The sequence below is a fragment of the Bactrocera oleae genome, chromosome 2 (genome assembly GCF_042242935.1).
Source record: "Bactrocera oleae isolate idBacOlea1 chromosome 2, idBacOlea1, whole genome shotgun sequence".
Classification (NCBI taxonomy): Eukaryota; Metazoa; Arthropoda; class Insecta; order Diptera; family Tephritidae; genus Bactrocera; species Bactrocera oleae.
The window spans coordinates 8648752-8660794 of NC_091536.1; the positions used below are offsets into that span (position 1 = coordinate 8648752).

The following is a 12043-nucleotide window of genomic DNA, read 5'->3' on the forward strand; positions in this document are numbered from 1 at the left end:
CTTGTGTTTTAAGTTGGTTTCTGTGTTTTATTTCATATACTGTCTTCATATATATTTCTTTTCACATTATCAACCCTTATTAGGCAAAAATCATAGATTTTTGTACTAAATTCTTCTAAAAAAATTGAAAAGCATTTAAGTAATGATAAATGTTCATGTGAGTAGAATTAATTATTCGCATATAAATTAAATTTATAATCATCCATTATTTTTTATAACTCATTGTGCGCATATTTCGGTTTCAGTTCTTCTATTCTCTTGATAAAGTCAGTTTTTTCAATGCAACCTTCGCAGCTTTCATCCCAATCGTTGAGGATTTTCTTCAGGTCACGAACCTTCAATTTTTTCAAGTCAACATTGTTCAAATCAATTTGTTTCTCTGCAAGTAAAACGAAAAACAAGTAATTTAAAATAATTTTAAAATATGGTATGTTTGAATTTTATTTTTTACATATTTCAATTAGAAATACAGTATGTATTTGAAAAATTATTTAATTTGGGATATAATGTGTAGACAGACGTTGATAGAGGACGGAACGCAATAATCGCGTAAGGATGTATATATCAGCAACAAGTGTTTTTTATATTAAATAAGAACGAGAGTAGTGTCTTACTTAAAAGCTGATATCTTCTCAAATAAAAAGTTTCTATACAATGTAGGATTTTAATCGTTTAGTTTGTATGGCAGATATACATATGGTATAGTGGTCCGATCTGCACAATTCCTTCAAAGCTTGCCTCTTTACGTTAAACAATAGCCGAATTTCGTAATGATATCTTGACAAATAAAAAATTTTCCATAAAATAACTTGCTTTAGATCGTTCAATTTGTATGACAGCTATATACTATAGTGGTTCGATATCGGCTGTTTCGACAAATTAGAAGCTTCTTGGCGAGAAAATGATGTGCGCAAAATTTCAGATCGATATCTCCAAAATCTGAGGAACTAGTTCGCGTATATACAGCTCGTCACGCTGATCATTTATATATTTATATTCGCCATTTCCTTTTGGGTGTAGTCGTTTCTGTTACCATTACAACAGTATTTAATTCACCATTGTGAATGGTGATATGAAATATTAACCAAATAGCTTTAATGCCATTTAACACTTCTTTACTCATTTTCTAATATTTTTGCAACAGTTTGGTTTTTCCACAAACATTGTTTACTTAGAACCCATAAATGCTGAATTTACACTATTATTTTCATTTATTTTAACTTACCATAACGTAAATCACAGATCTGTGCATCCTTCTTTTTAAGTTTTTCGCAGATCTTATCGGCAGGCATGGACCAGCTCAATGGCTTGCTTAGTTCATTCAAAATGCCAGTCGCTGATTCTTCCAGACCGCCCAAATAGTAACACTATAAGAATAAGCATATAATGTATACGCCCACAAAATAATACAATTGTTTTACTTACAAATCTGTGCTCTTTATTCTTTTGCTTTTTGCAAAAACTTTTAAATTCAGCTTCAATTTTTTTATGATCCTTCTTTGTGGCATCATCCAATGTATCAGCAAAACGTTTGACAGTCTTCACACAAACTGAAAATACCATATGTACATATAGAAACGTATTTAAATTGGCCTTGATAAAATATGTTCAATTGGAACACCACCCCTGCAAAACAACTTACCTTCACATTCGTCTTCCTTCAGCGCTATGCTGCTTTGAATTAGTACAAAGGCAAAGGCCATTACCAGTAAAAGGGAACGCATATTGGCTCACTACTTTATAGAATCTTTAGTTTACGAAATTTCTGGAAAGAAAACAAAGTGTGTTTAAACAGTTGCAGGGCAACAGATAGTTCCCAAATTCGGCAAGTTTATACGCAACGTAAGCGTTTTCTATCATAGAAAAGTGTGTGGCACAATTTTTTTCTACTTCTCGGTTCTTTCATTTTCTTATTTCGCTTATCAGTACCGAATACAAATATCTTCAGCTAAATGTATTATATGTAATATCTACTTACAACTAATTCACTTTAAACTTGTAATTTCCACTTTATTCTGTAAGTTGTATATTTAATAAATAATGATAAGTCTTGTTTGAAAACCTAATTTGTCTGCTCACAAATTCTTAACCGGTGAAATTAAAATAAGGAGAATATTTTTTGACACTCACTTGTCGCTTTGTCATTGGCTGATGCTTGCTCATATGCGATTTTGTGATGACGTAGATTTATGAAACATGGCAATACCCAAATACCCAGCTGTTACACACCAGATATGTTACAAACATTTTTCTAACTGCAATACTGGAAAATTTTCAAGAAAAAATTGTATAAATAGAAATAATTGCTATATACGTTCTTTGACCGTAATCTCTGAACATGAGTTCAGCTGATTCTTATGCGATTAACTACAAAGTTTACGCATACAACGCTGAAACATTCGAACTTGGATTCGGATACGCATAGAAGTTGAAAACTTTTTACTTTCATGCGTTGGCTTGCGTAAACGCAATATATATAGATAGACACATTGTTGTCAATAGCAATGAATAAAAAATTATTTTAGAATGAAAGATTAATTCGTGTAAAACAAGGCCTATTATTATTATTACGGTTTAGAGACGAAAGAGTTATAATTATAATATGACATATAAAGAATATTCTGTTAAATTTAAATGTAGAAATATTAAAAAATATGTCAGCATTCACGGTGCACCTCTTAATTCGATGCCGAACCATCAAAAAATCAAATTTATATATTTTAGAAATTCGATTTGCCAGGTAACGCTGGAGAATTTTCGTAACTATATTTTTTCACTTTTTAGGAACACATTGAAGGAAAAAACCGTTTTTTGCGACATGGTGCTTAAATTTTCAAAACGATCGGTCAGTAGTTTTAGAGTTATGAAGGGCACTGACTCTGAAAATTAGGGTTGCGAGTAAAACACTTAAAAGTTATAAACCATGAAACTTTAACTTATTGAAGACATAACAGAAAAACTTAAACAAAAAAGAAATTGAGAAACAAATTTAAAAACTCTACTCCCCTCCCAATGTTTAACATATGCCTCAGTGAGCGCAACTAACAACGCACCATAGGGAGTTGCTGTAATATTACGCAGCGAATTGTTACGCATCATTTTTCGCATATTAAGTTATGGGGATACAGCTTTATTTGCAATAAGAATTGTTTCCAATATTACAGTAGATGTCGCCTTCCATCACATAAAAATCTATTCGCAATAGAAAAAGTTCAAAAGTGAAAGAACGCGCGTCGCGAATGTTTAAAACAGCTTAATATTTTTCGATAACTAAAATTTATTAAAAAATACCCGAAATGTGGTCTATTTTTGAGCAATCACAAATCGAGGATGAAACCATATCCAATGCGTTTTCATCTCGTGGTATTTTTAAAATACAAAGCGCAGAAGAGGTGAAAAAAACATAAATATCTATGTACAAAACTTGTATTTTGCTAATATTCTTTTGATTTTAGGTAAAAGAATATCCAGAAGTGATTGCCTCATTGCAAAATAGAAAGGTCGTCATTTCCGTGGATAGAAGTTTAATCCTACTAGACGATGAATTAGTTGCCAAATGTAGTTTTCTGAGCTTCGATGCTCACATTGATGCAGTAGCAATATCTAAAACGGGATATTTAATTGTGGTCGGTTTGCAGAACGGCGAGATACATGGAATATTTGTAAAAGGTTTGTTGATATTTAATTTAACCGTTATGTCAGAAGACATACATTTAACGGGGCGCACTTTCGCGGGTATACAACAACTGAATGGGAAGTTTTTCATAAGCTGTACAAATGGAAGTGTTTATCAGTAAGTAAATTCATATATTATATATCATTTGGAAAGAATAGCTACATTTATACCATTTTACAGGCTCAGTGAAATCGACGAATCCCCATTAGAAGCAAACCAAAATATGTCACTGACAGAAAATGACACGATTACTTTTAATGAGAGCATGTTCGAAGCAGTGGCTATAACAAGGATCATGAGCCATGAACCTGGTTTAAACAATTTGGAGGCAACGGTGTTGGTAGCGCAGAGCGGTTTCGACACAGCTGTAGAACAAGGGTTACCACTTTATATAGCAGGCACACATAAGGAAGTTTACTGCAGACAAAATGGGAATATTTTCAAAATAAGTTTGCCTGAAAGTTTCAATGGTGTGAAACGCTTATTCAATTTAGATAATTATATGTGAGTATTTGTAACAAGCGGAAATATGTAACAAGGGATTATTTACGTATATAATGTATGTCGTCTTTTCAGTTTACTTTTAACATACTCCGGTCATTTGATAGAATTCTGTCCTATTACAAATATGTTACACTTTCCTAAAATGCCAAACAACGACGAACTGCTTATTGATGAACTAGTCATTATGGAATGCAATGAGAATGATATTGAATTGCTCGTGCTGATCAAGTTGTCAGAGAAAAGACAAGAACGCTGTATTAAATTTGTGGAGTATCCATGTAAGCAAATATTATATTTAACACACTTTTTTTTTCATCACTTTTACAAAATATTTAATAATTTTTAACCAGCTTTTAAATGCAACAATGAGCTGGAAGTATCAGAACATGCATGGCTTGTGCAACAGCCAAAATCTTCCGCTAATTTATACTATCTCAGTGGTAAAGAAGTAAATGCAGATAACATACCAAAAGAGATTGAAATGATTCTGGTGTCGGAAACGCATCCTAGTGAACGTTTTAAAAAACTTCTATCAAAGGGGCTTTTAGATGAAGCTGAGGTTAGTGAAACAAATTTATTTAAAATAAACAAAATATAAATTGTATATAATTTTGTAGAGTTTTGGCAAGCAGTTTGAACTGTGCTTGCAACCGCTTTATGAGGCAAAAGCTAAACGTATACTACTGACGATTACCTCCTTCGGCGATGTAAGTAGTAAAAGTCGTAAGATTTTTTTTTTTTTACAGTTTTTTCAATATACATTTTATCTTTATTATAGAATAACCCAGAGTTACTAGAACAAAATTTCAATGACTTACTGGGCGTGCTAAAAAATATTGAGAACAGAGAATTTTTCAAGAACAATCGCATGATTAATATGCCTTCGCGCCGAACTTTGGAGCGTTATTTGCTGGAAATGCTGAAACATTTAGACGAAGTATGTATAGCATGCTCAGAAATATATATATATATATAGTTTTTTATTTAATAATTTTTTTTCCATCTTTAGAACGATGAAAGGGATTGGTTAGAAATACATGAACAGTTGCGACGTTTAGAAACGCTCACAATTCTGGATCCCTATGAGATAAATTCAGAATGGTCGAAATTCGTATACGAAGCAAATCTCTCCAAAATGATTGTAGCATTATTTAAAACCGATATGCCAGCGGCATGTTTGATTTACAAACGACATACCAGCGCTATGAAATATTTAAAAGAATCGGAACTACGACAACTACTCAGTCTTATACCGAATCACACAGAACCATTTCACGTGTTGCAATGGCTGCGTCAATTTGTGCCTACCGTCAGCAATACACATCCAAAATTGACACCCTACATTGCTGAATGGTGTATACAAAAGACGCGCACATTACAATATGTGGACCATTGGCCAGAGATTGGTTTGGAATTTGCCAGCAAAGTGGCGAAGATATTCGAAGAAATAGAATTCATGCATTGGTAGGCATCTAAGCTGAATTATAAACATTTTATTTGCAACATTTGCATCATTAACTTCTTAAATATTTCTCTCCTTCACTAACTCTTCTCTCGCTCCTAGCGACGTTCGCCGTCAACACGAACACAATATTGTTAAATTTCGAGATTTGGTGAATGCATTGGAGGATTTGTCGGTGTTGAAAAAGCGCTATAATTTAATGTTTACACTAGATAGTTATTTAAAAGACTCGGTGGATGAGACAGCATTATATATACTCCAACGCGTGCATTTGGTTGATTTGAAAAGTCTGGTTAATGATTTTCTCTATCCCATATTTCAAGAGAAAGGTAAAACTCCAGTGGACGCAATACGTCAGTATATCACACTTTTGGTAGTCAATCGTAACTCGCTGAGCAGCTGGCTTGAACGTTCGGTGGCCTGCATTGAACTGCTACATAACGAGGATGATAGAATGGAGTGCGCTTTAGTTGTATTAAAAGTATGAACGAGAACTTTTGGCGCAAATACACATTATATATTTCATACATTCATTTTTATCATTTAGAGCGCGCCCGTGCCCTGGTCGGATGTTGTAAATCCGCTTATAAAATTTCGCTATTCTACGCACCCAATAGCAACTAAAATAAATATAGAATATGAATTTCAAGTTATAAAAATTATGAAAGTAAAATATGGCTGGCCAGCGGACAGTGATGTAGACGCAAATATGCAACTTTTTGTGCAGCGTGTGATTAAAATGGAATTCCCCGAAATGTTGGATGACATACGTGTACTTACGAAAGCATCACCGGAGCATGCCACATTTGCCAATTTCATTTGTTGTTATCAATTAGTGCGCAAAAAGAAGCTTGATCGCGCCTACGCATTTTTCAAATCACTAAGTGGTGAAAAACACAACAAAGCCTCCATGGAAGTCATCGATATTTTAGCAGTTAGTGTGATAACATATTATTGTATCAGAGCAACTTTATTTATATTTCATTAACTTTTTTTTTTTGTTGTTTTGTTTTGTTGTTTTTGGCATGCAACTATAGAGTATGCTCGAGAACCCCACTGCACCCATCGATGATGCGGATGTGGAGAAGAAAAAGAATTTAATTGAATTTTTCCAATTGATTGTGCCACATGCCAATTGTCGCAGCTTTGAGAAGCGTCTGCGCGCCATACAACACCGTTTTGTACTCTGCCACAAGTTTCGTCTGCATGTCGGCGGCGTCAGTGAATTGGTACCACTGACACAACGTTTGCAGCTTCTCGATCGCGGCATTGAATGTATAATGGATCGTAGTCAGGCAACGGTAAATGTGCCGCGTTTCATTGTTAGCGAAGTAGCAGATTTATGTGCAGCCCTACAGCTTGAAAGAGTTTATGGTGTCTTGCATATAAGTCGGCGTATACACTGTCTGCCGCTTACTAGCGCCTTAGCTTATGCTATACTTCAACTGGTAGATTGTACGCCGCAAAATAAGGATGACTTCATTGGCTTAGCCTTAGAGTTGCTAACACAGCAGATCTTGGCATTGCGTAATTGTAAAGGTGAGTGAGAAAAGTGTTGCTTCAACGCAGTCTAAGTTTATGGCATTCAATATAAGTCTAGAAGATACCAAATTTGTTTGTAATTTATTCACGATTTAATCGAATAATGAATGCTTACTTTCGCAACATTTTTAAATAGAAAGTTTTGCCAGCACCTGAAGGAATTTCACGGGCTTTGATTCTTGCAAGTTGCAAGAGTATCACATGTTCGGTTACACCCGAACTTAGCTCTTCGCTACTTGTTATAAATAATTTGTATTAATTATTTTTTTTTGTTTTAATAAAGCCTCCATCACGAGCAACTGTCTAGAAAAAGACACCGATGTGCTCACATTTCCCATAGTCTATGAACTACTCGTCCAAGCCTCACTGCAAGAGCACTACAAGCTATCGGAATTGTCAGAATTGTTAAAGTATGTGCAGCTAGCCGCCATTACCTATCCCGTTGACGCCTTAACCAGTTTCTACGTCGACAAAGAGAAAGAGGTCAACGAGAATATTTGCAAAGCATTGGATGCTACCGAAATTACATTAGCTGATACGACACTTAACTTCTCATCCGCGCAACTAAACAGTTCATTCGATGCCAAATCAGCAGCGCCAGCGAAAAGCCGTTACTCTGTATCGGTTTTCGATCAAATCGAGGTACAACCTGGGCAACCATATAAAAATGTAGGTAATAATAAATATATTCACCAAACATAAACTAATGAATACTTTCAACATCACTGCAACAGAGTGATAACATTGAGCAAACCTCGATTATGAAATTTGTGGCACGTAGCATTTTACTGCTCTTAGCCGAAACTTCGCCCACTAACAGTTTGCTAGCACAATTACGCACAATGCTAAGCGATGATATTGAGAAGGATGAGGCAATGGATGATTTCTTCTCGTCACTCGAGCAATTGATCAAAGCGAAAATGCATGATGTTTGGTATATAATAGTGCAATTCATTTTGGATTATCAAAAGCGGCACAAATGCAATATAATCGGCAAGGATTTCGTATCCTTACATTTATCGCGTGTATTTCGAAATGTCATGTTGAATAAGGATGTCAATTTTATAGGTAACAACGTGCGCCTAGCTGTTTGTGTGTGTGTGTGATTGTACTTACTAAATTTTAGTATTTTATTATTTGTATTGCAGATCTTTTTGTCATGCTGATCGCGGATGAAAACAAAGAATCTCTACTCAATATGCTGAGCAAGGATTTGAAAACAGATCAGCAGCGTTTAAATCTGCTCACACTTTCGGAAATGTACCATGTGCACCTCGAAGGCCACAATCATGTGGAGTCAATACGATGCAGACGTTTAAAGCAATACTACTATATGGAATTCATCAAACAAGATCCCAGCATAAAAGGCCAATTCAATCTCGAAACCGATAATATACAACAATTATTGAAATTGTTTTACAATAAGAAGTTGGATGTGAAATGGTTGGAGCGTATAAGTCGTGATTTCAATTTAGATTATCAGGAAATGCTTACAACACAGGTGAAGAGGCATGCGCATTTTCAAAAATATACATTTTTCAAATAAAAAATTATTTCAGGTACTAAGCATTTTGTCTGGCCAGGAGTTTAAATATGAAATAAAGACTGATGCCTTCGGTGAGGAAGAGCTGATTGTATTAAGTACAGTTACCGACATACGCAATTTATGTCAACCATACTTGCATGCGATAAAAAATGTCGATCTAATAACGACGAAGTTGTTGCAATTCTTAAATGAGGTGAATTACATAAATATATATTTTCATTAACGATTTATCACATTATTGAAAATTTTTTTTTGTTTTTCCTTTTTTCATCCACTGTTACAGATCAACATTTATTTTTACGAGCTCTATTTATATGTTATAGAAGTACTGTCCTTTTTGGATAAAATGCCCAAAGAAATGGAAATTTGGAAGCAAATGTTACAATTTCTCAAGCATAAAATGATGAAACGGCGCCGCAATCGGCCTGGCCCATTGGAGACCGACATGTGGTTGCAGTCGCAAAGTGAAATGGGTGTTATGCCGAAAATTGCACGTTTTCGCTTGCCATTCAAGCCGATCATTGAGCAACCATTAAAAGATATCTTGGGTGAGTGCGATTTTTTGAAGCTTTGCAACTGTTGCAGAATATCCATTTAATATTATTGTGTCCTGAACAGGATATATAAAGTTCGCCATGAAGAACACCCAAAAGGAAAAATACCCTATAAAGTATATGCATAAATAATCAGCGTGACGTGCTGACTTGATATAGCCATGTCCGTCTGTCTGTCTGTTTATACGCGAACTAGTCCCACAGTTTTTGAGCTATCGCTTTGAAATTTTGCACATGTTTTTCTTTCCCAAGAAGCTGATCACTAACATATGTGAAAAACTCTTTTCTTTTTTAAGGGTATTCTAGCTACGGTACCACTGACTTAACGTTTTTTTTTAATTTTTTATTAACTTTTTTTTTAATTTTTATTCGTTTTTTTTTAATTTTTTATTTGTTTTTTTTTAATTTTTTATTAATTTATGTTTTTTAATTTAGATATTTTTTTAAATTATTTATTTATTTTTTTTTTTTTAATTTTTTATTAATTTTTTTTTTTAAGTTTTTTTTATATATATATTTTTTTAAAATTTTTTTTATATATATTTTTTTTTATATATATTTTTTTTAATTTTTTTTTATATATATTTTTTTTAAATTTTTTTTATATATTTTTTTTAATTTTTTATTTATTTTTTTTAATGTTTATTTTATTTTTTTTAGCTTTTTTTTGTATTTTTTTATTATATATTTTGTTTTATATATATATTTTTTTATTTCTAGACAACGAATTAAGTGTAGAAAACTGTGAAAGCTGGTTTCCGCTCATGCAAATGCACACAATACTCAAAGGATCAAGTGATGTGGCCAAAGTGCGCGATTACTTCTGCATGTCGGCGGTGAAAAACTCCATTGGCGAGTATAAAGCCAAAACTGAGTCCGAAATATGGCATTTGCAGCCTACAAATAATGCATTTCTACAATCAGTAAGTTTGAAAATTCACTAATTGTATGCTAAAATGTAATAGTACTTGATTTGTATACATCTATAGATACTCCGCCTCGTTAAGTATGTCAACAATCCGTCCAAAATATTTATGATACTCTATTTTGTTGCGAACTATGCACCAGATGGCGCGGATCAAGTAGAAGCTTCATATGAATGCTACAAGTATGCGATGGAGCATAGCGATCTTATAACTAATGAAAATTATCAAGATCGGCTGATGAAAATCAAACGAAAATATCCCATACTTAAGACACAGCATTTGCTTTACATATACGGTCTTACCGAAGAGAAACTACTGCGTCTAGTTGAGAACCCAACTGAACTTATTTATAGTCTTTATCATCATGAGGTGATATTGAAGTCGAGCAAGTTGAATATTAATAAAGTGGCAAAGCAGATTGCAGAATTGCATAATTTAGATTTGGCGGCGATGCAATTACAATTGCTGCAGAAGTGGTTATCTTTTACAGTACGCTCGAGTACTGAAAATGTATTGGAAGAAACATTGTTCGAAGAACAGAGTGCAGACGATGTTAACGAAGAGAATGCGGGCAATGCTGCAGAAAATGTGATAAGGTTGTGACGGTATTGTATATATTTATTGGCAGTCGAAATAAATTTTTTTTTTTTATAATGCAGATCTAATTACATACTAAATAGTTGGCCGCAGAAGGAGGCCGTAGACTTCTTTGTAGCGCACATTTTCCCAGATGATGGGTAGGTGATGAAGCAATTACATTAAAAAAAAAAACGTATAATAGCACAAGCATTGTTTTAAACATTTTCAGCGGTATAAGCACCAGCAAACAGTTGCAAATGTACGAATGTTTCTCGAAATTAAACGATGGCAGTGAGTCATTCAAAAACGTACTTAGCCAGAAGCAATACATTACCATTAAGTGTGTGCATGAGTTAAAACAGTTGGGTTACAATTTAAGTTTGGAAAAGTTTACAAATTGCAATAAAGTCGATCTATTAAAAACGATTTGGAAACACAATGCTCAAAATCCGCACACACTCGAAATATTAGCGAACATTTGTTTGGGCTTTGATATATCCCACTCAAAAATCTGGAATGGTATATTGAAGCGTATGGCCATGTTCAATATGGTACGTGAATTAAATGCTTTATTGGATATATTGTCATGCGAAACTAAAATCCTAGACATAGAAGGCTTGGTAGTTGCGTGGGAATGTGTATTGTGGCAACCATTTAAAACTGCCAACCAGACGCGTTCAATTGCACAGGAGGAAGTATTGCAAAAGGCTCTTTTCCGCTTGCAGGTGAGTTAAAATTTATATCAAAATAATTTAATTTCATATTTTTCATACTATTTCAGGGCTGTCCAATTGTACACAAGTTGAATTTGGTTGAATTTGCGGAGCTATGCATTTGCTTGGATCGTGCTCATATGGCAGCAGTGGCATTGGCATTGTGTCGGGATGAGGCGAAACGTGAACATATCAAAATGGTAATAAGTTGCAAATGTATTTGTTAAAAATCTTTGTAATATTTTATTTCTTTTAATTTGTGTAGTTGATTTTACCCAAAAAAAATGAACAAATGCGAAAAGATATTTTAGAATTAGAAGATGCGGGACTGATGTCTGTTATTTTAAACTTTGCGCTGAGAGAGCTGGATCTTTAGATGTAATAATTATGTACATATGATAGGGATAGTAATATAAATAAATAAGGATTGTAATCATAAATTGAGTACTTATTTTATTAAACTGCTTGAAATAAATATTCTTGTAAATTTGGTACAAAAGACCAAGCGTACATTCAGTAGATGAGTATGATCAATATAGTG

At 33.8% G+C, this 12043-nt stretch overlaps 2 protein-coding genes across 3 annotated transcripts; one reads left to right on the forward strand and one right to left on the reverse strand.

The window, feature by feature from the left end:
• Positions 1 to 140: 140 nt before the first annotated feature.
• Positions 141 to 2226, reverse strand: Manf (mesencephalic astrocyte-derived neurotrophic factor). Of its 2 annotated transcripts, none has more exons than XM_014237417.3 (5): positions 2131 to 2226; positions 1643 to 1765; positions 1426 to 1550; positions 1226 to 1367; positions 141 to 379 (listed from the first exon to the last, which is right to left on the reverse strand). In XM_014237417.3, the coding sequence occupies exons 2-5, from the start codon at positions 1722 to 1724 to the stop codon at positions 213 to 215; spliced, it is 516 nt and encodes a 171-aa protein (XP_014092892.1). In that variant the 5' UTR covers positions 1725 to 1765; positions 2131 to 2226; the 3' UTR covers positions 141 to 212. The 2 variants fall into 2 exon arrangements, with proteins under 2 accessions (XP_014092892.1, XP_014092891.1); XM_014237416.3 differs by lacking the exon at positions 2131 to 2226 and adding an exon at positions 1979 to 2124.
• A 968-nt stretch (positions 2227 to 3194) lies between these two features.
• On the forward strand, positions 3195 to 11942 carry rod (rough deal). Its single transcript, XM_014237402.3, has 22 exons — positions 3195 to 3392; positions 3456 to 3793; positions 3857 to 4180; positions 4253 to 4458; positions 4531 to 4739; positions 4798 to 4887; positions 4959 to 5117; positions 5190 to 5644; positions 5745 to 6123; positions 6190 to 6576; positions 6680 to 7181; positions 7468 to 7853; positions 7919 to 8252; positions 8333 to 8685; positions 8744 to 8923; positions 9014 to 9278; positions 10005 to 10207; positions 10274 to 10806; positions 10870 to 10947; positions 11019 to 11514; positions 11571 to 11702; positions 11768 to 11942. The coding sequence occupies exons 1-22, from the start codon at positions 3297 to 3299 to the stop codon at positions 11876 to 11878; spliced, it is 6216 nt and encodes a 2071-aa protein (XP_014092877.2). The 5' UTR covers positions 3195 to 3296; the 3' UTR covers positions 11879 to 11942.
• The last annotated feature ends 101 nt before the right edge of the window (positions 11943 to 12043 follow it).